This window comes from Acanthopagrus latus, chromosome 6 (assembly GCF_904848185.1).
Source record: "Acanthopagrus latus isolate v.2019 chromosome 6, fAcaLat1.1, whole genome shotgun sequence".
Taxonomy (NCBI): Eukaryota; Metazoa; Chordata; class Actinopteri; order Spariformes; family Sparidae; genus Acanthopagrus; species Acanthopagrus latus.
Window position 1 is genome coordinate 7,711,439 of NC_051044.1, and position 23,746 is coordinate 7,735,184.

Sequence of the window (23,746 nt, forward strand, 5' to 3'; positions counted from 1 at the left end):
AATAAAAGAGAGTTAAATAAATTACTAATGATTACTGTATCATAAGTATCATTGTTTTTTCATGTTTTGTTGATTATCATTGTTATCTGTTAAATCATGGCAATATAACAAATATTGCTGTAATACCTGTTTTTGGATCATATGTTTTAATTGCCCTGAGGTCAAAAGGAGGTTTCAAGTTCAGCTAGTGGAGCAGTGTGACCATCCAATAGGGAAATGTGTGTGCAGAAAATGTGAGCGTTTTATATATTTTGCTATGTCACTATCTCAACAGCTGCAGTACTGTTTACACTAAATAATATCGACGACATAATGGTTTTGCCTTCAGTGGTGGAATGTAACTAAGTACATTTTAGAGTAGTAGTGTAGTAAAGTAGCATACAAATCTGAGGTACTAATACTTTATTTCTTTATGCCTATTTGTAATTCACTACATAGTTGACAACATCACCTACTGGCTACAAATCAAAATTAATGCATGCAAAACATATGAAGAGATAATCATTAGAAATTAAACTACCCTACAGTAAGTAGCTTAAATATAATAAATGATATAGTCAACTGAAAATGTATGGATAACCATTCTGATAATCTTTAATTTTCCAGCAAAATGTGCTATCTACTTTTGGAGAAGAAATTATTGTTTCCATATGTGAATAAAGAAGCTGTTTTCAGAAGAAAATAAGCTCCCCAGAACACTGTTTGATGCTAGAAAGGTGGCAGGGTCCGCCACATATAAACAAAGCAGTATGAAATCGTGTTGTTCTTTTACGGTCAGTTTGTATATTAAGTTTACTGAGTCAAAAGACAAAATCTATTACTAATACTATTGTGTAGGTAACTTTTATCGATGTAAAATTAAGAATTTTAGTAAAATGTATTAGTATAACATTTGGGTACTTTTTACTCAGGGTAAAGCCTGCTTTGAATACGTTCTGTGCATTTTTCTGCCTTTTACTTAGCAGCATCAGTTTACTTGCAACACAGTATTCATCAGTGTGGTATTTCAACTTCAGTAATCTGAATACTCCCTTTCACCACAACCTGACCATCTCTCATAGACAGAATCCTTCCAAGCAAGTCTGTGGACGTTTCAAATTGAATGGTGGGAGGCGCTGGTGCGACACAAAAGCATCACCTGTGCAATCATCCAATTCCAAATCCCACACTGACACATCGGGTGCCTAAAGGGCAGAGATGGTCTCAAATTACATAGTAGGATCACATTCCAGCACTAATGTGCCACCCCACTACACTGTCCGCCCTGCATCTGTCTGTCTGTGTGTGTCTGTCTGAGGCGGCCCACAATCAACTATGTTTCAACAAGTCTCACAAACCGAGGTTCCTGCATTCCTGCAAAAAAGGAGAAAAGTAACTCCGCAATTTCGTCGGACATGTCGCCTGGAACTAGATTATTCGCAAAGGGTTATTTATGCTCTTGGCAGCTGTTTGGAGGCGAACCTGAACAGGTAAGACCGTCGAGTGGAGACGAGGACATGACACACCCAGCAGAGTAGACCTGCTGCATGTCGGTTGCATGTTATTCATGATGATTAGGGAGTTGTTGGGTTCGTTAACTTACTTTAATTCTAATGTGTTATATGTGTGCAGCATTGGAGATATTACGCCTTTTACATGTATGGGAAAACTGATTCCTTAGTACTGCGCATGCGTGCGCTCGCGGACCATAAAACCACAGTAATACTCGTGCAGGGATAATTTTCAGGTGTCTTTTTAGGGTGTTGCTTGTTTATTCTGTGACAAATCTGAATTTTTATTTTGTTTTTCTCGTCGTGTGAATATTTCTGCTCCGCACAAACGATGTCATTTGATTTTTATTGCACGCATGCGCTCATGTCACAATATATACTCCTTCTGAGTAGCGTATAGTGATGTAAAAGACAAAGGACACCTCAGTGTTAATAATGAGCCTGTAGTAGATTATTAGTAGATGTGTCACAGGCTAAGTGCATGTCTAAATAAATAGGCTCAGAGGAGCAGAGGCGCGCTGAGGGGTTGAGTAAACAGAGGAGACGGAAGGGGACATCGAGATAGAGAGCCGTGACACGGGCGGGCCGGCCGACCAATCAGCGACAGGCTTGGACCTCAGGCACCTGCAGCCTTTATAATCTCCTGTCGCCGTCGCCCCAGACAGTGTGTCGGTCAGACCGTCTGCGTGTTGTCGCTTGCCGCTACACAACAGTAGCCGCGCGCTCAGAGCCAGTCTGTCAGGAGCAGAGAGGGACCTGCAGCCATGACGCACCCCCGGACTCTCAGTGTAGATTATGACAGGATCGCAAAGGTTGTGTGCGTGGTCGGTTCGGAGCTCAATGTGAACCTGAGCAGGTAGGATCATGTTTCACCTGTTGATGAATAAACACGTACACACAGAGACACACCTATAAACACACACACACACACACGAATCTACGTCTACACTATTGCGAGTTGTTTGGTGATTTTGTGATGTTCAATCTAGAAATATTCTATTCTATTCTATTCTATTCTATTCTATTGTTTTTGTTCTACTCGTTGCTTGGTTACCTCTGTCTTTGTGTTAGTGGCTTCAGTCTGTAGCAGTGCTGTGAAAAGCACCCAAAAGTCAAGATATCAATCTTAAATATGACTTTGGTGAAACTGAAACTCAGCCATACAAGTAGCACTTGAGTAAATGTGTTTTATTTCCTGATAGTGAATGTAGTTTTGTATTGTATTGTATTATCAGAATTAGAATTCCTTTATTTGTCCTGCAAACAGGGACATTTCTGTGTCACAGCAGCCAGAGGTTCCCACTTTTATAAAACATACGCTCATTTGCAGGTGTATTTAGTTACATCTGTATAACCCTGCAGTAAATCCTGACACCTTGAAGTTGATAGCGATAAGTTTTTGTTTGAAATCTTTTAGGGAGGCATTGATTCAGTTTTATGGTCATTTGGACTTTGTACTTGTATCTAATAAACCAGCTACGGAGTGTATAATAACTCAATTTTCGTCGAACATCACGAGAGCAGCAGGAGACGGTGTCATTTGTATGCAGATCCTGGTGATGACGGCCCCGACGGCCTTTTGTTCTGAGCAAAAAATACAACAATCCTCTGTTGTTGCTGCCCAACAGGAGAGACGTTGTTATCCCCACAGTGATGCCGTCTTAACTTTCTGCCAAACATCTTCCTACACAATGGAACAGAGCAAGTATAGATTATACTGGGCTGAGTGTGTGACTGGCACACAGCCACGACACCCAAGGGTGCTGAGGGGTTATGGGAATATCTAAAAGTGAAACTGCGATAACAGTTTGAAAGGACACTCACACTAGAGGCCTTGTCTTGTAAAGGGGCTTTGTTTTCAAATCCTGAAGACAGATTCACATTGATAGTATAGCAGTGCTCCTTATCGATGGATCTTATCATCCCTCCTGTCTTATCATGCCATGAGGAGATCGCTCCCATTCCAGCTCTGTGCAAAATGCGAAGTTAATATGGGGTCTGAGGAGTTCAAGTGAGTGGATATCTTCCAATGTTACAGTATTTCTAGCATAACATTCACTTTTTATGAGTGGTTTCTTGCCCTCAAAGGGAGTTTTGTGCCCCATCATTTACAAGTGGAGTCACATTTGGTATGGATCTCTTCACAGTGCAGACGTGATGAACAGCTGCAGCAACTGATAAATCTTTGACGTGCATATGGGCTTGTGATTATTGTTCATGAAACAAATCACTGACCTGTGTGAGTTCAGTTTCTCACACGGCGCCTACTCATCGATAAATACGTGGTGATGAGACACCGCGGAATAGCTGACACATTTGAAAACTGAGATCTAGTGGTGGCATAGCGTGAGACTATCAGGTGTCATCCTGGGCCTACATGGGGTGTCGTCACTTGCGGGTCATATCACCAAAAAATTTATGTTCCAAAATAATTCGGAGACAAAGTGTTCTCCTTCTCATGGAGGCGTCTTGTCAGTGTTATCATACTCTGGAAGTGAGGCATCGTGGGAATTTTACCACACCCTCTGCAACCTTTAACGCACTCCGCAGTTTCTATCTGCATCACACTGAAATAACTAGTCATTTAAATAAAAACAGTTGTACATGTTCAAACCATTTATCTCACTTTGTCGTCTTCTGTATCGATTGAATAACTCTTATCATGACTTCAGCTGCTACTTTGGCATACCACCTGTTGAACCATGTTGAAATCCGAGCTCGTGCCTTCACTGTGCGTGCCGCCGCTCGTCCTGACTAGCACACACACACAAATATTTGCTCTCATCCTTTCTTTAATACAGCATGTTTGTGTTGTGTAAACAAAGTCTAACTTGCTTTCCAAAATGTCCCCGCTTGTCTCGGTTCTCAGGAGTGCCCCTCCCAGGTCCAAGTTCTTCTCTGTGAAGTGCACTCCCAATGTTCGGTACAGCATCAGCCCACAGCCCCGGGAGACGTCCCACTTCTCTCCCATCCCTCTCAGTGGAAGCCCAGTGCTGCTCATCAGCATGAGCCAGGCCAGCCAGACTGAAAACGATAACAAGGTAAAGTAGGATGGAAGTGCATGACTCTGATGCAACAAAGCTGTAAGTCACATGGGAGTGCTTCCATTTAAGTACCATGAGTGGTTTTTGTGGTTCCCAACTTCCATGGAACAGTGTGGCAGTATCCTTTGATGATTTATCACTTTATAAACAACCAGAGGAGATGTTACACATTGAACGTAGCTCAAAAGCTTTTTGCTTTGCAATTTACCAGACAGTGCAAATAAAATAATGTTCATTCATGCATCTTGAAAGGAGACCTAGTATGCTTTTTTGTTTCCAGTGTGTTACATAAGGTCTTGGGCATGTAACAAGTCATGAATGTAAAAAAAAAAAAAAAAAAAAAAGGTTAAAAGGTCCACACCACAATTGGAGCTCCTCTCTCCCACAGAAAACACTGCTCCTGAAACGCCTCGTCAGTAGTCCCGCCTTTGATTTGATGGCTTGTTGACATCATGCTATGTCATCATGTTGCAAATTTGCATGGTTTAAACTGAAAACACAACAAAGCCGACCAGAGACAACGTAAGCAGAGCTGTCTCAGGCATGTGTGAGCTCTCCAATCAGAGCAGAAGGGGTATTCACGTAATAGAATAGTTTAATTTTATGACTTGACCCGGAGACAGGAATTATGAATAACTATAATAATTATTTTGAAATAGCCAATCTATCCTTGGAAGATATCCTCTATATCATGTTATCTAATAACTCTGCACACATATTTTTGGTTCCCTGGAAGGGTTTTCTTAAAGGATTTCGTTTATAGAATTTGTCTGAATTTGGATACTGTAAATGTGTACAGTTTAATATGGCTATAACAAAATCCTACTGCACACCTGGCACACACACTCATGTAGAGGTATCAGTATAACCAGGTTAGACTCATAGCGGTTGGTTAAGATTTCACAATTGTAAACTGTCACCTTGTACATACAAATAACATGCGGCTTTGTTTTGTAAGCTGTCTGTCAGGTACTATGATGAGAAAAAAACAGCGTTGGGCACAGCAATCCTGCATCTGACAGCTGTTGGTAAGTTAAAGCACAATAACAACGATACATTTTCTTAGGGATTAACAAGGATTTATTACAGCTAATTATTTGTTTGACCTTTAAACCTAGTGGCGTGTTTAAAAGCACATCGAAATCCAAACATGACTCATATTTACTGAAAGGGTTTATATGTGGGTTTCAGCACAGCCTTTTTAGAAACATCAGCTGCACAGTGATATGAAACACTGTCTGGTGTATTTTGGCCGGGCGAAGGCGCTTTGGGATAAACAAATGTGTCTGTCACGCAGAGATCTCTCTGGATGTGGATGCTGACAGAGACGGCGTGGTGGAGAAAAACAACCCTAACAAGGTGAGCTCAGAGGTGTCGGGTTAAGATGGCGGTGCAGACACAGCGTGACACCTAATGGAGGAGATATTTTCTCCTCCTTTCATTTTCCAATAAACAATAACATGCCAGGTGTAACAAACTGAATGGGTCTCTATTTATGGAAACTCTGCATCTGCACTGCAGATTAATCATTTCAAAGTTCTCCTGCTTCCTATCTAGATTTCTGAGTGCTGCCTCCTCTGTATACGCCTGAACAGGCTGCATTCAGACAGGGCTCAAGCTTTGCCTTGACATGTTGTCGAACTTTTCACTTCATTAAAATTTTTCCTCTGACCTTTGATAAATGGCAGAAAGTCAGAAGTTGAGGTGTCATGCAAAACATCTTCCAGCAAACTGTGAGTCAGATTAATCCACATCTGGTTTGCTGAAAACCTGCTAGGGATCGTGGAAATGGGGTTCTGATGGGCACGGAGCCGTCCTGCTGGTCAACTGTGACTCAGAGCAAACCTACGGGAAGAAGCTAGACCACGACCAGCGCTTTGTGGCCAGAGTTTCAGGTAAAACGGCACAGCATCTTGCTCATCGCCTCTGGACTATTCGCTTTTTCATGTTGGTACCAGGGTCGATCATATTTGCTTTTGCAAAGTCAGCAGATTAACGAGACGATAAGGTAAATTAGTTTAACAATGTGTGTGGGTGTAGAGGGTGTGTTGATAAAGTAGGCCGCAGGGATGACTTTGCAGTCGACAAACCAGTTGAGCTGAAATCTGATAATACTATAATGAATACAACCCCACATTGATATTAGTATCCAGCGTTTAAAGTTTAACAAAAAAAGGAACACAGGGACATTTATGTCAGGTATCTGTTATCTGTTATTTGCGCTTCAAAATCTAAGAACACAATGACGCACGTAGGCAACATTCACATGACTCTGTGTTGGATGTGCAGATCTGAAGGACATGTCCGTCATGGTGCTGCGGACCAAAGGACCTGCCAAACTCCCAGAGGGCTACAAGCTCACCATGCACATCTCTCAGAGCGACGCGGAGAGTGTCAGGGTCTTCAGGTCCAGAGAAACTGAGAATACCAGCCTGGGTGAGTAATGAGATGAAGGGTGATGACGATGTAATATACATGTGATTCAGATGGGCTTTTTTTTTTTCTTTTTCACGATGAAGCGTCTCAGTATTTGAACCGTGCTTGCATGTTGTTCTTACTCCAGCGGGGAGACTCCTGAGCGTCTTCGTGAAGGACTACCCGATGGTTCTGAGCGCTGAGGTCCTGTCCAGCGAGGTGCCTTACCTCGGAGGCGACGCGGAGATGAAGTTTTACGTGGAGGGCCTCCGTTTCCCCGACAGAGACTTCAATGGGCTCGTCAGCATCAACCTCAGTCTGCTGGAGCCCATCAACACAGTAAGACCTGCAGCACGTCAGCAGCCTCCACTTCGTCTCCCACGAGTGTTGTCACGATATATATTGACATTTGACACCACAGCTATATTTAAGCTAATCTGACTAATCGGAGGCGGGCCTTTGTGGACACCGCAGCAGATTGTGTGCGGACTTGCTGTCATAGAGAAGCAAGAAAATGACATCTAGTATCAGTGTGTGGCGACGCACATAATGAACCCTTAATCTTTTCAGCACTTGTTTGTGCTGTGAAAGATACTGAAACAACATATTTGTAGTTGCCATTTTCATTTCCACTCAGCTGATGTATGCATTACAGAAGTATCAGCGAGCATGCAGTACGAGCCAAACTCCTTCCGTCTCTTTTCGGGTGCAACATCGTTGCATATCCACGTCCGACTCACGATGGATTGCAGCATTTGAGTCAACAATCAACAACCTTTTTCTCCATAATCACCTGCGCCACCTCTAACAGTTTATCCAGTGCTTTCCACCACATCTTGCTTCCAACAAAGCTTGTACGTAGAGCTTTTGATAAGAATGTTTCCAGTCAAAGGCCCTGTTTCCAAGGTTAATTATGAGCTTTCATTCTCAAGAACAACATTACAACTCGTACATTTTGTTAATTGAATTCGCTGGAAAAAAGCTCAGGTTGATATACATTTCTTTTGGATTTTTCTTAAGTCAAATCACTCGACATAAAGAGAGTACAGCCGGCACTACTCAGCAGCCTCTCATGTTTTTGACAGGCTCTCCCTGAGACGCCTATTTTCACCGACAAAGTCGTCTTCAGAGTGGCACCGTGGATCATGACCCCGAACACCCTCAAGCCCATAGAGGTGTTTGTCTGCAGGTAAGAGCGCACGAGTGAATAATAGAGCCAACGGTGACGATAATCCTGTCAAAAAGGATGTTAGTGTTGCACGCTCCTCTTCATTTTTAATTCACACTACCAAGCAAAATGACTCATGCAGGCAGTGATTCACAGCAACACCACTGTCCCTGAGTTGCAAAGAAAATTCATTTTGATTTGGTTTTGTTTGTTTTATCTAAAAGAGTTTGAATAATGATGTTGGTTTTTGGGGGAATTAGAAGATGTGAAAAGTCGGACGAACTTTGCGTATTATTGCTGTTGTGAAAACGTCTTCTCTTGTCTGCGTTTACCTTCTCAGCACAAAGGACAACTATCAGTTCCTGAAAGGCATGAGGAACCTCGTCACAAAGAGCGGGTACAAGCTGAAGATTTGCCACGAGTACATGAACAGAGGAGATCGCTGGATGCAGGTAGGAAAACTCAACCTGTCACACTTCAATTTCAGCTTCACCTGTCGCCAGCAGTCAGTTGACGCTTGTTTCATTTTCAAATCTGTGCTGTTTATGGGGAAGTACATCTGAGGCGTCAGTGTCTGGAGGTTATACTTAGGAACACTTACACATCGTCTCCAGTAACAGCCACAGACGTAGGTTACACCATCGCATTATTGTGAAACTAAAGAGGAAGAAGAGTTTAAACAAATAAGACCTCGTGGGAAAGGGTTAGGCTTCCTCGAAAAAATTACAAGCCATAAAAAGTTGGGTCACGCACACCGAACAATCACACACAAAAGACAAGCAACATCATTTTTGTTACTAAAAACCTCTGAGGACAACTAAATATAATTATAACTCATCTACTTTTCAGGATGAGCTGGAGTTTGGTTACATCGACTCACCGCATCAGCGCTTTCCTGTCGTTCTGGATTCCCCTCGAGATGGAAAACTGTTGGACTTTCCATATGAAGAGCTACTGGTGAGAGACGGACTCAGATTTGTTCCACTGTCGTCATATTGTTATTATTCTCAGATAGCCGCAAATAGACACATTACCCCATTGCTATGCATCCTGCGCTGATCCTTAAATATAGCAGGACTGGGGCACACAGTTGGTAGAGCTTGTGTCCCCTCCAACTTCTCTCATATTGTTTCCTGTCAGCCTTAAGCTGTTCTGTCGAATAAGGCCTTGACAAGGCCCAAGTAATATTGATGAATTAAGGGGTCTTGTTGCACAAGCTTACAAAACAAGAGGAGGCGGCGGTGCTCATCTCTCTTTCGTCCAGCAGGGCTGCCAAAATCAACAAAAGTGAAGTCAAGTGTTCTTCCTTTGCTGCTTTAAAGTCCCCGTTGACCCAAAAATGTGTTTTGCACTTTGTTTTTTCACCTGGATAGTTAAGCTTTACTGTGCAAGATGATGTGCAGCATGTGCAGAGTTGAACAGTAGAAGGCTGTTTTCACATCAAGCTGCTGAAGGGGGAAGGTTCCTCTGCATATTCCTTAAATCTGTTAAAGGTTTCAGGGCACGATTACTGACACAAAACAATCTTTTGTTGACGTATGAGACATCTTAAACTTTTGAAATTAAGAATATATGCAAATTCATAGATAATGGATTCTTGGACAAGCTCTTGTCCGATGCAGAGAATATTCATGTGATTTTAAAACACATCTGGAGTTGATCTTTAACCTCCTTCATGTCCTCAGGGTCCCGACTTCGGCTATGTGACGAGGGTGGCTGAGAGAAAAGATGTGAGCAGCCTGGACTCATTTGGTAATCTGGAGGTTAGTCCTCCCGTCACTGTGAACGGAAAAAATTACCCCCTGGGCAGGATCCTCATCGGAGTGGCCTTCCCCACGTGAGTGTGCAAGAGACCCAGAGATGAACCCATGACCTATGAAGAACATGAATCATTTATAAAAGAGCATATTCATATCATTTATACATCCAGTTTGTGAACATACGTGCATCGCTCTCTTTCTTGAAGGGCAACTAAAGGACGGAACATGACCAAAGTAGTTCAGGACTTCTTGTGGGCTCAGAAGGTTCAGGAGCCTGTTGCCTTGTTTTCTGACTGGCTCTTCGTCGGCCACATAGATGAATTCATGACTTTTGTTCCTGCGCCTGACAGAAAGGTAAATATTCCCTTTTAAAGACATACTATGAAGGATTCATCAGTTGCTGTTGGTAAACACACGTTTCAAAATTGGCCCCCTCATCTCTGGCTCAAATGGCAGAGAGAGAGAGAGTGAATGAAGAGCGGGAGCGTTGTACGCGACATCAGAGCAGTGGATCAGAGGAATTAAACGTTATCTTCTGATTGTTTCAGGGCTGTCAAGACCCCCAAAACACCCCTCTGGATTTTGTGCAAATGCATCACGTCCGCCTGCTCAGTCTGTGTGTGTGTAGCTCGGCCCCGCCCGCGGTCAAACAGTCACAGACCTGCAGCTGTTTATGCATCCGTGACAGAGAGCAGAGAGACGGAGACAACAACTCCCCCCGGGTCGCTGTGTTTTTATACTGTCCCCGAAATGGACCATATGCTGTTATTGGCTCGGGGCTTCACACTAGAGCCCTGCGTTGGAGGGTTTTACTTCATCCTGCTTCCCCTGAATTTCTGACCATTACCACCAGCTCCTGCGTGCTGTGTGGTCCACTTCCGGCCGTTCCCTGGATGTGTGCGTCCACTCCCGCCCCCACCCGCAAACATCCTTAACATTCACTCCCGCACAATAGTTCCATTGATTTTGTGACTTCCCCCATCCCGCCTGGGGAAAACACAGTGTTTGATATTAATGAAAAACATCCATACCATACCAGAAATTGAGTTTTACGTCAGGACTTTTGCACACTTTACACCCAACATACAAAGTTTCAATTGATTTACTGTCAAAGCAAAAAGCAAAAGCACCTGCTGCAATAATTCAGTTACTGCCAATACATGATAAATTAACGTTATAAGACAGTGAGTTACCACTCAGAAATGCAGCCCGGCACCTACAGCTCCTTCATGTTCCATTACTCCCACGGGCCGGCTGTCAAAAAGAAACGTAAAATGACCGTGTTAACACTCGTTAGCTAGCAATCCCACGACCTGTCGTTTGCTTATTGACCAGCTGCTCCTGTGAGAATTGCGTCCTGAATACAACAAAATACTAATAAAGTACATGTGGCGGCGCAGCGTCTCTGGAGACGCAGACACCACCACACACTTCTACTGGGTCATGAATGATGACTGAGAGGGAATTCTTTTTCATGATAATATTAATTGTGGTGTCAAACTCCTGCATGGTATGCCTTAAACCAGAAACCGCTTAAACTGCTTCAGTGAAGAATCAATTAGTTAGCAGAGAGGACGTGATAGTGAAATGCTGTTAACGTCCATTGTGAGATCGCATTAGCCAGTGTTATCTTTGTCTCATGTGCTTTTGTGCGCAGGGCTTCCGGCTGCTGCTGGCCAGCCCAGACGCAGGCTATAAACTGTTCAGAGGCCTGCAGAGGGATGGACACGGACAAGCCAAGCTGTTTGAGGGTAGGCTCATCTTTGATAACACTGTCTGCGGAAAATGTGCTGTAATCTACAAACTCATCGTGTAATTCTTAACACTCTGAACAATGCTTCCTAAAAAGGTGTGGAAGATGAAGAACCAATTACAGTGGACGAGATAGTCGATAATGAGAATCTCCGAGCTCATAATAGCTACGTGCAGGTGAGTGGGACGGAAAGGATGATGAAAGACTGGCCCAGTCAGTGAAAATCCAAACATTATATGTGGTGTCTTGCATGGGGATGTACTGCAATCTGCGCTGTTTGGTCAGAGGTATGTGGACACCCTTTAATACGCTGTTTACAGCCTCGACCCTGAAGGCTTCCAATGGGATTTTAAAAGCCTGGCTAGGGGGATTTTGCTCCCATTCAGCCACGGGAGCATTAGTGAGCCGCGGGCACTGATGTTGGTGGATAAGGCCTGGCACACCGTCAGCGTTTCAGTTCATCCCAAAGGTCAGAGAAGATCAGGATGATATCCACCTCACTGGAACCAAGCAGCTAAGCCTAAATCATGAAAGATGGACCCAGACCATTAGTCCTCCTCCACCAAACTTTATAGTTGGCACTCAAGCAGCACTGTTCTCCAGGCAGCCAGCCAAACTGTGATTTGTCAGTCAGCAGGCGAGGTTGTAAAAGGATTCATCACACCAGACAACATGCTTCCACTGCGCTAGACGTCAATGGCAACATTTGGCATTGCTAACCTTAGTCTTGTGCCCCACCTGGCCATTTACTTCTATCATTACCAAGTTCCAAAAATGTTTTTCTTATACACACTACGTGTTCCTGCATGTTCTCTGAGCTTGTGTGCACCACTGCAACTCTGTCTCTAGCTGGTTCAACTCCTAGATAGAAACTCCTTCCCTGCTCTCTTATTTCCGGGCAGAAGAGGGAAACGGGTTGAATCAAGTCTTGGAATGAAGTTCTACAACTGATAAGCCGGCCTGCCGTCATTAGTATTTGGGTCCACCTTCTTCACTCTGAGCGTGACAGGAAAAGCGGCATCCGATGACCGAGAGTACATTCCTACACACACTGTTCACCTTTTCACTGATAGAATTACTAAAAAGAGGTTGAGGTTTCGGCCACGAAGGCCTTTCTCTAGACATCATCATTGAAATTTTGACCATTATTAACAAATCTATCAATGCAGTGAAACGTGTGCGTGGGTATTTACTGTTTTTTTTTTACTGGAATTAGAATCCCTGCACCACAAAAAACCAATGAGGCTTTATAAAGACAAAGTGCATGTTGCCCTCAGCTCATCCCGACTTAGTTACTCAGCTCTTCAGTGGGAGTAAATGTTTCAACAGAGATGACTTTCAGGCTTGTTTTAATGGACCTTTCATCAATGCGTGTGCCAGAGGCAGCTGTAGCTGGTTATCAGCGTGTCCACATACGTTTTGCCACATTGCAGCAAAAGAACAACGGAGGTTAGATATCTTACTGTAACATGACATGTCAAGCTCCTCATGACGTTAGTTTTGAGGACTTGTATGCAAATAAGAGACAGCGGTGACAGAATGTGTGGCGGATGACGTTATTGTACCGTCTGCTCTCTGTCAGCACTGCGTCGACTGGAACAGGGACGTCCTGAAGAGAGAGCTGGCCCTGGATGATGAGGACATCATCGACCTGCCAATCCTCTTCAAGCTAATTACGGGGGGGGATGAGGAAGAGTACAGAGCCGTGGCTTACTACCCTGACATGGTATGTTCGGACATCCTTCGCCGTGATCGTTGTTTCCAAGTTAAAAGATATGAATGCACCCGTCAGTGATAAATAAAATGCAAGTAAATGAGTCTCGTGATCTGTCACATTTGTTTCCAGGTGAACATGATTGTTTTGGGGAAAAACCTGGGCATCCCCAAGCCCTACGGCCCCAAGGTGAACGGAAGATGCGCCCTGGAGACGGAGATGCGCTCCCTGTTGGAGGGCCTGGGCCTCAGCTGCACGTTCATTGATGACTTCGCCTCTTACCACAAGCTGCTGGGAGAGGTGCACTGTGGCTCCAATGTCCGCAGGGAACCGTTTGACTACAAGTGGTGGAACCTGGAGATGTGAACCAACACTTGACAGCAGATGGAGATGGTTCACAGGCGCCGATCGACTGAAAAAAAGAGCACCCTTAGTTAGCTTTGGCTGGGAAGACAAGAGGCCTTACATTATTTTCTGTCTTAAAATCACAAAACAACACATTTTTTCCAAGCAATCACTTTTTCAGTATGTTCCACTTTCTTTCTGAGTAACACGTGCCTCATTTTCCGACGACAATACTTGCACAGTAACCGTCAGCATTTATGCAGGATGAACGACCACAGAGGTCCGATCTACCGTATGCATCTTCATCTTTATTAAACATTTTCGTTGGCTTTATTTACAAAAAAAGGATGAAAAGCAATATTTACAAACAAGGTCTTTTGAACAAGGGCTTAAGCAGACAAGAACCCAAATACGAGAAATACAATCATTTGAATTGAGCACATAGAGGATTCACTCCCAATCATGTTGTGGTTCGGGCCGGCTGTCGGCCCACAGTGCAAGCACAGCGAGATGAATGGTACCACATAGTGATGTGCTATAATAATACAGAGCCACGAGAGGGCGCACTTCATCTACTCAAGCATTTCCAAAGTTCAGAGGAAAATCATTTGAAATCATCTCTTTTCATAAAGGCTGTAATACACAAACGTGTACTTGTTACAGAAAGTCTGTATATTTTGTTTCTAATGCCATTTTTTTTTGTGTAGAGTCAAATGCAAACTGTTACTTTGTCCAGTGTTTTGTAGCTACTAACAGCTTGATGAATACAGTTTGTAGGCAGTTTTGCATTTGGTCTGGTGTCTTAAAACTTTTCTACTTTCATAAAACGTTTCATATAAATGCTGTCTTTAATTCACTACAGACAATAAACCGCATGTCTGCTTCGGTCATATAACCGAAATAAAACAACTCAGCTCAAACTGCATCAGTGCTTTCCTTCACAACAACCTCAATGACGGGGAAAAAGAGGTGAACTGCCTCAGACTCAAGTTTACCATGACCAGGAGTCGACACAGTACCACGTTGACTGGAGCAGATAAACACGTTATCTGCCAGGGTTTTTTTTTACATTCAGTTGCCAGTTCGCAACGCAGCGCCTTTAAACACGACCCTGCCCTCGAAGCAGCCCACAGCGACACAATCATTAGAAAGGCAACTTCAAGACGAGTCACAGTGTAATTCTTATTAAGCAAACAAATCAGGTTTTGTATTTTTTCAAAAGGTCAGCATTTTTTGAAAAATAACTGAAAAATGTAGTGCCGGGGTCACGTACATATATTATTACATTTTACAAATAAAGTAGGAAACTGGCATTTGGCTCTCTATCAGCGGATGTGCGCTGCATCCGGAGATGCTGGCTGGTTTTCAAGAAAAACACAAATCACAGGGACAACATCTCTATGTCAAGCATGGCACCAGTGTACAGAGTTTTTTTTTTTGTTTTTTTTTTCTATTGGCAAGCAGATTTTACACCATGCACAGTACTGTTGTATACACACACCCATACACGGACATCGAATCGGCAAGTGGTGTGTGACGAGGAGTATCTGGAGACAAAGGACTTAACAGCTGTACCTTGAAGTGTGGACTGAGGATGCATGTTGCTGGTTGGGGCACGACAGTAATAATGTTTTCACTTTAATTTGATCGCATCAGTGGAGTCTACATCTTTGTTAAAATATTGATTTTCTTCTAAAGACTTAAACAAACGTCTTCATCTAAAAATTGCAGGTGCATATTCCGTGGTATATTTCACCTTTCAAGAGGAGAAAGGTGACTAAATAGTATCACAGCCACCAACAACAGCATCACAGAAGTACCCTCCATCAAAAAAAAATAGGACGTATTTACCGAAGCTGTCATAAAAACGCGACAAATATCCACTGCAGAGTACTCAGAAGAAGTATAGATCATCGATAAAACACAAAAAAAGTGCCCTGACACATATACACACACACATGCACGCACACACACACGCACGCACGCACGCACGCACACACACCCGGTACATCAAAGTTTAACCCATGGACTATATCACAGTGGGATGTGAGGTTTACAGAAAAAAACAAAAAATTGTTTTCCTCTCTGGTGCAACTCTCCTGTCCGTAGATCCGCTTTTCTGTCTAACAAGCTCAGCAAACAACAGTCGTCTGATCGGTCTCTGTGTCTTTCCCCACAAGATTAAAAACCCTGTTTCAGATCCTGATCTTTAAACAAGGACACACACAACGTTGGAGTGTTGACAGTAGGAATCAGGTTTTTTTTTTTTGGGTTTTTTTGGGTTTTTTTTTAGAGCTTACTGGCCAGAAGAATGAGCAGGCAGCCGGGCTGACTCTGCTAAGCCAGCTGACACGATGGCAGACAGCAGTGATCCTGCATGGGTGTGGAGGTCTGGTTTCCTTCGCCTTGAGCGTTCAAGGAGGGTCCACATGGAGCTGGAATGAGGGCGATAGGTAGGTACCTGTCCATGGAACTGGGTGTCTGTCTTGACATGCAGCAGATCCATGCCAAACACGCTAAGGAAGATCTGTCAGTCTCTTTATCTGGCTTCTAATTCTGCTCCTCTTCTGCATCTGGGGTGGAGTTCACATGCCCTTGGCTTGTTTTTGGCAAAAAAGCTGCCTCTTATGGGAATGCTGAGACAAAGGAGAAGAAATGTGATTGTTAAAAAAAAGAGAGGCAGGTCACTGAGGGGTTATTTCATACAGACGTTAAGTAGCACCAAGACTGAGTCAATATTATGTCTTACCTGAAAATGGACATCAATGTAGTGATCACAGGAGTGTGGCTAACAGTTCTGCAAACAAACACGGAGAGATATCAAAGTTAAATACAACCAACACAAAATATCAGAGTAAGGCTGAAACTAATGATATTTTTTATTGTTGATTAATCTGTTGATTCTGTTGTTAGCTATGCTAGTGTTGTGGGAAAACCATGTCTTCCTATGAGTCTACTACATTGGTCTAAACTGAAATATCTCAACCAATGGCCAGCCACTCTCGGTTGCTGGCTCCTCCCACTTGGCCGTCCTCCTGTTCCAAACTAACGAATCACTGACTGCCTCTGAGAGTGAATTGTTGTGCCTTTTGTGATCCCTTGTTCATCTAGAGCAGTGGTGTCAAACTGATCCAGTAAAGGGCCATGTGGCTGCAGGTTTTCATTCCAACCAAGCAAGAACACACCTGATTTAGATCAGCCAACCAATCAGCCAACCAAGCAAGAACAAACCTGCAGCCACATGGCCCTTTACTGGATCAGTTTGACACATATGATCTAGAGCAATGGTCGTGGAGCACCTTGAATCTCCTAGACTGTGTCCTAAAACATTTAACCAATTAAATGTATAGCAGCGTTTCCCATACATATACTCTACACCAGTACCATCCGTTTCACCATCTGTTATTAGTAACTAGTAGCCAATCTGCCCTCACTGTAAGTATTACTCTGTCTCCTTGAGGAAGCTCTCGATATTAAAAAGGTTGGTGACTGCTGACGTCGAGCCATCGGGGAAAAATCTTGTGTTTGATATTTTGCATCATAAAACAATACCTGCAAAACTACTCACGTTTTCATCGGCCTATGCTGTACATGTTCTTGTATTTGTGTTTACTGCTAATCACTACTTTAGCATTTAGCTGCTCACAGAGGCACAAGCACGGCTGTAGACACTTTTCATCATACTGCTTGGTCAATAAATTGTGAAAAACGGCCCATTACAATTTCCCAGAACGCAAGGTGACATCTTTTGAAACCCGGATGTGATGGATGTGGTGACCGTTTGATCTTTTTGCTCAATTGATTACTTCAACAATTAATCAGAAGGGAACACTCTTTCCAGTGACTTTGTAAAACACGGAGCAAAAACCATCTGAGCGACACCAAATGACGGATGCCGAGTGGTTTGTCTCACCGATGAGGACCCGTGCTCCTGCGAGGGTCGCTCTGTCTTGGGCTGGCTGTCTGTCCCTTTCGGCTCGGATGTCTTCAGTCCCTCAGCTTGCTGTGGAGGATGAGAGGCTGTAGGGAGGGAGGCGACAGATGTGTGACTGTCACGGTTAATAAACTCAAGCATATAATGCTGCCAGCTGTTCTAGCCAAACTAGGATAAGCATGCAAAAGATTAATGGTTCAGAGTGAAACATAAACGATAGAGGGGAAAAAAATGCACAGCAGAACAGAAGTTGTGTGGAAACCGCAAATAAGTTTCCAATGCACCTTTCAGGCAAAGCAAACTTTGTTCATTTATCAAGAGTTTGGTAATTTCCACAGTCTGGGCCTTCTGATGTTCCACTGGTGCAGCTGAGGTGAATCACCAGGGCGCTCCGATATTAATTGCTCAGGAAGCAGGGAGCGTTATTCTTACATCTGCCCCATCTAGATATTTTCCCTAGATACTCGGTGTAAGTGCAACAGTTGACCTCTGGTAACTTCAGGCTATCACTGACCCAGTAATCTGAACCCTTTTCCTCCTCAGCTCACCTGGAAAACTTCCCTGGCTGCTACCACACGCACTGTCCTCCATCGAGCTGAACGCGAACGAGTCTTTCTTCAGCGGCGTAACACAAGACGCACTTTCCTGCAGGAGGGGTGGAGAAAGTTAGAAATGTCCCTAACAATGTATAACAAGAACAAGAAAGACAGCAGAATTATAGCCACATCCCGACTCAGTGATTTTATTTGCATTTTTTAGTCTCTTTTTTTTTAAGCCGCAAAATGGTGCAAGTGGATAAACACATTTATATGTATTACTATGCAATGCATTTTCAGACCTGCCATTACTGCGATATAGCGAAATCCATCAAACCTTCTCACATCCTTTGTTTCAATTTTTAGGTGGCAGCAAGCAACAGATTGAAAAAAAAAAAAAAAGATTATTTTTCCCCAGCGGTAAAAAAAAGAGACAAATGTGAATAAATCAGCTGCGAGAAGCCGCCTGTTTAGGTTTTGAGGATGTGACTTGAAATATCTGAAAGTTCATTATGTGCCACCACTCCACCCACCAGTCCAGTGTCGTACTCCTCGTCCGCCTCGTGCTCCTCCACCACGCTGGCGAAGCTGCTGGCGTTGGAGGAGGAGCGGGAAAGGTCCTGCGCCTCGGGGATGGACGCCGCCCTGCAACACATGGCCAGACTACACACCTGGGTCACTCTGACCGCACAAACACCTGCGTTTTCCCACACATGGAATTCTTTTTTTTTTCCTATATACTTGTTTGCTTTGTGTCTGTGGTATCTGATTAATTTGTCATCTCACAGCACCCCAGGTAGCACCTTCAAGCAGTGCAGCTGATGGCAGTGTGTTTACTTATGTGCCAGGAAGACTAATCTGTTAAACTGTTTGAGGTGATGCAACCCTCTAAATGAGCTCCATCTAGGGCTCAGTAATGTGTCCCGAAACGTACAGTTTATCGTATTATTTTTTAAAATATATTTCACCTTCGTAATACTGATGTCAGTCTAACTGTTATACACAGCATCATTTTTATGAAATTTTTCAGCTCACCCGATTTCTGGTTCAACATTCTGTTGTTGTTGTTTTTTAGCTTTTATTTAGACTTTAAATCATAGTCAATTATTACAAATTGCAGTCTCTCGATTTTATCCACACTGTAGTATACATATTCTTATGCATATGAACTTAGTTGTAAACTATCATACTTTTAACACACCTTTCTTCTTTACAGATTGTACTTACTTATCTGATTTCTTATCATCTTTCTCTAATTATATTTTTGTTTAATCTCTCTACACTGTAACATTTCTATCTTAGAAGGAGCAGCTGTAATTTACCCAATTCCAACATGCAAAAATGAGTTGAAGCTCAGCCTAAGTAAAAAACAATTTAAGCTATATCATGCCAATACCATAATAAGAAAGAGAGTGTAGCACCACTAATGAACAGATATGAATAGAGTAAGGACGATAATGTGAATTTTGATGACTCGCCTTATTGAAATGGCTTGAGAGACTCAGGACTATGAGGGTAATCATCCATGTAATAGAGACGCTCCTCCAATCTACAGTTAACAAATCCATAAATCCTTTTTGACCATCCGAGGGATCAATCATCAGAAGTAACTTCTAAATGTGTTATCGAATTAAGAGAATAGTCACCTATTCTTAGTGGCAGGGAATTCTGGCGAACTGTGATTGGACGAGTTGTCCGATTTGTTCTCCTGCGAAAAGTGGGCGCTGTCCGGTGTCCTCTGGGTGTTGGGAGACACGTCCCGGCTTCAGGACAGAGATGGAGGGTGACACATGACAACACTGTAAGTGAGCTTATTGCATATGGTAAGACCTCAGACAGATCCTTGATGACTGTTACATTACATGGAAGGTAAAGACATTAATCATGCAGTATCCCTTTAATTTTTCACTGCAAAATAAATAAAGAAAAAAAGTGCTGCGATATAAATTTTAGGTCATATTGCCCACCACTATTTGTCACAATCACAGAGAAGCATGAAAAACAACAGCTCAACAAATGGAGGCGCTTCTTCAGGAGAGCATATTGTCGTCCGGATGGTGCAGAGCAGAAATCACCAGACTGGCAGTGAAGTGACACAAGTGGTTCTGAGAAATCTATTCTTAACGAAAAGTCTTCAACCCAATTTCCTACGAAATGCCAACAAAGCGCCCACACAGATGGGAAAAGCAAATTGCAAGGTCATGAAGATAAACTGCGAGTGCTGCTCACTGTGGTGGCTGTGCCACCACAAAAATACAGCCTGAGGCCTATTATGAATCTTATCCGCTGATAAAACGCCATCCAACGAGAGTGTGTAACTTCGACAACACAACTTCTAATGGCTGTTTTCCTAATTCTAATGTCCTTGCTTCCATCTGCTGCAACACTACTCTCTCTCCTCACTACCCACTTCCCTGCTGACCGGCTGGGCTCGCTCCTCTCACCTCCTCTCTTGGACCTCCTGGATGTTCTCGATGCCAATGGCGCTGCTGCGGCGGGAGCTGAAGGGCCCAGACTTTTTCCTGGTCGGGCTCTTTCCAGGAATGATTAATGACTGACAGCAGGGGGGTAGGGAGAGGAAAGTCAGACACACACAATGGGGATAGTATAACCATTTCACAAACCACAGCATACATTGTATTATACATTGACACATATCTACATGTAATAATACGCTGTGAGGGAATTATTTGGGACATGTTACATTCACTTATTAGAGCTCTTATGTCTAATTTAAGAAAGGTTCCACCATCTTTCTGACTAAGAAGCCTCCTGTCGGGCTTCTTGTTCAGTTTTTCTGTTTGAGTCCAGACTGTGGAGTTTACTTGTCTGGCAAACACGTCTAATTTAAGAAGCAGTATGATTCATCAATGAGCGGCTAGGTATGAGAACATAAGTAGGAGTCTGTTTACAACTTTCTTTGACAAGTTTGTTTGACTTTTTCTCTCTCGCGGTGTTCAGGGGAAAAAAAAAAAAACTTTAAGTAAGATGAAGTGCGTGATGCCCAGAGATCCGCTGCAATGGAATGCAGGATATAAATCAAAAGGAAAAAATGGGATCATGCGAAGTGAAATCATCTACCTGCGGAAACTCAGGACTTCAGAGGAAAGATTCATGTGCAGATAAATGAGCTGTAGCATCCCTCAGGCTATGATGGAGCATATCCTTTCCCCATTAGCAAATGTACGTACAGAAATGAAAGATGTCATTGTGATTGAAACCCTAACTGATCAAATATCATCATGACTTGTGACACCAATATATCTGAAAACCCTCTCACAGCCAGCAGAGCTAAAACAGGTACATTTTAAGGTAACTTACGTAAAGGAAAGACAAAAGCAAAGCAAAGGAAAAAAGACAAAATCAGTAAATAAGAAGGGATAAATATACATGAACCTCTTCTATTGTTCCTATCCCTATGGCACTGCCTCGGCGTCCATATTTACTGGGACTTTTCCCTGGAACAAGCAATGACTGGGCCACACAAGACAGGGCGAAGGGGGAGAGCACAGAGAAGAGGGGAGGAGATGGCAGATTGAAAAAAAGAACAAAAAGAACACATCATAAGATCACATGCGCACAGAACAAAGAATTCAAACAGCACGGTGCAGAAGGAGCTTGAAAAGGGAGCTCGCAGCGTGACTTAATAGACAAAGGCATAATATTGAGGAAATATCGAGAAAGCTTTTATCGAGCAGAAAGCAGGCTGGGGTCCAACACGGGAGGGCACAGCGGGAGAGGGAGCGCCACGGAGGTAGGTAGGCAGGAAGGTAGCAGGCATGTCGGCAGTTTCTGCCCTGAAGGGATACAGGTCTGTTTAGTGATGCATTCAGAAGGAGGAAAGAGGGCAAAGAGGGTTGACAACATTCAAAAGGAGAGCAGCTTTTTTAGAACAACTCTGTCCTTTCAGAGATGGGGTTCGTCGAGTTTGAATTCAAAATGCTACCTGTAACGGAATCTGCAACGAATATTAAGTTTGAAAGACAGTTATCCCCCATCTTTGAAAGAAAACACAAGCAGGATAGGAGCGCGGTGCGCCGTCCTTTGCGTAAATGGCTCTGTGGCATGCGTACTCTGCAGCCACACATGCAAATATTAAAAAAAAACAAAAAACAAAGAAAAAGGCTGCGTAGAGAGGTTGTGATATTAACGGGGAAGAAAGGAAGAATGCACGGTAAGGAGGGAGGGAGTCTGGGTAATCATACAGCTGCCACACCGAGCTTCCACTTCAGGACCGGGGATAGAGACTACACCGGGGCTCGCAAGCGACTGAGTCATCCTGCATCGAGGAAGGAAATCATCGGATTCATCCCACAATGGAGACTCTATTTTTAAACCATCATCCTACATATCTAACTGTCACTCCAAGCGGTGACGACGACTCTCTGAACATGTGAGAAATGAATGAAATGCTGACAATGAGTTGTGTTAATTTTCTGAACAGAGAAAAAAACAGAAAGTCATTACGAGGCGTACATAGGAAAGAAAAAAAAAACAACAACGAAAAGCTGCTTTAGTACACAGCAAGAGCGATTTTAAAATGTCAGGAGTGAAAAGCTTTGATAGTAACATACTGATGGAAGTAAAGTGCTACAACGTGACAAAAGGTGCAATTTGCTTAAGTGCTGCTTATAATGAGGAATAAGGGGTTCCCAGCCTGCTGTAGATGTGTTTATCTATCCACTGGTGAAAATACACCGTATCCTCAATGTGTGTGGGTGTGTCAGGTGGGCATCATGTCGACCAAAGCGGGCTACTTACAATCCCCGGGGTTTTGGGGCTCTCTGCGGGATTGTGGGTAAAGCTGCCACTGTGACTAGTGGAGACTGTGTGTGACTTCTTGTTACTGAGGCCCATGGCGTCCATAGACTGGCTTCTGCTGCGGATGACCCGCTACAGAGAGAAACGAGGAGATACTGTCAGTGGATCCGCTCGGATACTACGTGGAAACGCAACACACTGACCCGTTCAGAGCAGCATGTAACCACATATATGTGAGTCTACACTAAATCCAAATTCATTCAGTTTCCAAACTGGAGCACGATGCACAAATTCGCGTATTTCTTTGCTAATATCGTCAATGGAATTGATGGAAGTACTGAACTTTACTTGAGTATTTCCACCCTCTGCTACGTTATACTGCCACTCCACTACGTTGTTCTATTTAGTCCATTACATTTATCAGATATCTTTCGTTACTAGTAACTTCGCAGGTTTGCCTGCGGCATCAAAGCTAAAGTAGTGTTATTATTATTACTATTATCATTATGATCTTATGGACAATAGGAAAAACAAAACAATAATATAGTATAATATAATATAACATATCTACATAATGAACCTATTGTACAGTGCTAACATATGTTCATATTTTTGAATATATTTGATGATTCTCTGAGAGTCTCTGGATATATGGATGTGTGTGCGTTCCTGTGTGCACGTGAACTCACAGTGGTCTGTGCAATGTTTTGTGTGCAGGACTATTTCTGAACACTTAGGGGCAGTGCAGGTCAACAGGCAGGAGGGAGAGGCTGCGTTTAAGAAAAAAAAAAAACAAGGAGATGCGGGTTCACGGGAGGTCGAGGAG

General features: G+C 43.2%; 2 protein-coding genes across 15 annotated transcripts in view; one reads left to right on the forward strand and one right to left on the reverse strand.

Annotated features, from left to right (window-relative positions):
* The first annotated feature begins 1,190 nt into the window (after window positions 1-1,190).
* On the forward strand, window positions 1,191-14,609 carry padi2 (peptidyl arginine deiminase, type II). Of its 2 annotated transcripts, none has more exons than XM_037100005.1 (16): window positions 1,191-1,469; window positions 4,360-4,531; window positions 5,493-5,562; window positions 5,832-5,893; window positions 6,312-6,429; window positions 6,824-6,970; window positions 7,098-7,288; window positions 8,035-8,138; window positions 8,458-8,569; window positions 8,967-9,074; window positions 9,803-9,954; window positions 10,084-10,231; window positions 11,535-11,628; window positions 11,727-11,806; window positions 13,213-13,356; window positions 13,477-14,609. In XM_037100005.1, exons 1-16 carry the CDS (start codon window positions 1,315-1,317, stop codon window positions 13,708-13,710), a joined length of 2,091 nt encoding a protein of 696 aa, XP_036955900.1. In that variant the 5' UTR covers window positions 1,191-1,314; the 3' UTR covers window positions 13,711-14,609. The 2 variants fall into 2 exon arrangements, with proteins under 2 accessions (XP_036955900.1, XP_036955901.1); XM_037100006.1 differs by lacking the exon at window positions 1,191-1,469 and adding an exon at window positions 1,689-2,346.
* The window catches only part of si:dkey-166d12.2 (rap1 GTPase-activating protein 1), a 112,729-nt gene continuing 102,960 nt past the window's right edge, over window positions 13,978-23,746 (reverse strand). For 7 of the 13 annotated variants that reach the window (XM_037099996.1, XM_037099999.1, XM_037099995.1 and 4 more), the window contains 9 exons: window positions 22,921-23,052; window positions 21,556-21,633; window positions 20,604-20,713; window positions 19,806-19,922; window positions 18,693-18,822; window positions 18,172-18,268; window positions 17,603-17,709; window positions 16,439-16,486; window positions 13,978-16,325 (listed from right to left, as the gene is read on the reverse strand). In XM_037099996.1, coding sequence (XP_036955891.1) covers window positions 16,478-16,486; window positions 17,603-17,709; window positions 18,172-18,268; window positions 18,693-18,822; window positions 19,806-19,922; window positions 20,604-20,713; window positions 21,556-21,633; window positions 22,921-23,052 — 780 coding nt within the window. In that variant the 3' untranslated portion in view covers window positions 13,978-16,325; window positions 16,439-16,477. The other 6 variants (XM_037099993.1, XM_037100001.1, XM_037099998.1 and 3 more) reach the window with 5 other exon arrangements.

Bases quoted from the DNA above. Each gene is read 5' to 3' on its own strand.
- padi2 (XM_037100005.1), top strand. From the start codon at position 1,315: ATGTTTCAACAAGTCTCACAAACCGAGGTTCCTGCATTCCTGCAAAAA. The intron at 6,971-7,097 runs GTGAGTAATGAG...TTCTTACTCCAG, and splicing joins AACTGAGAATACCAGCCTGG to CGGGGAGACTCCTGAGCGTC. The intron at 8,570-8,966 runs GTAGGAAAACTC...TCTACTTTTCAG, and splicing joins GAGGAGATCGCTGGATGCAG to GATGAGCTGGAGTTTGGTTA.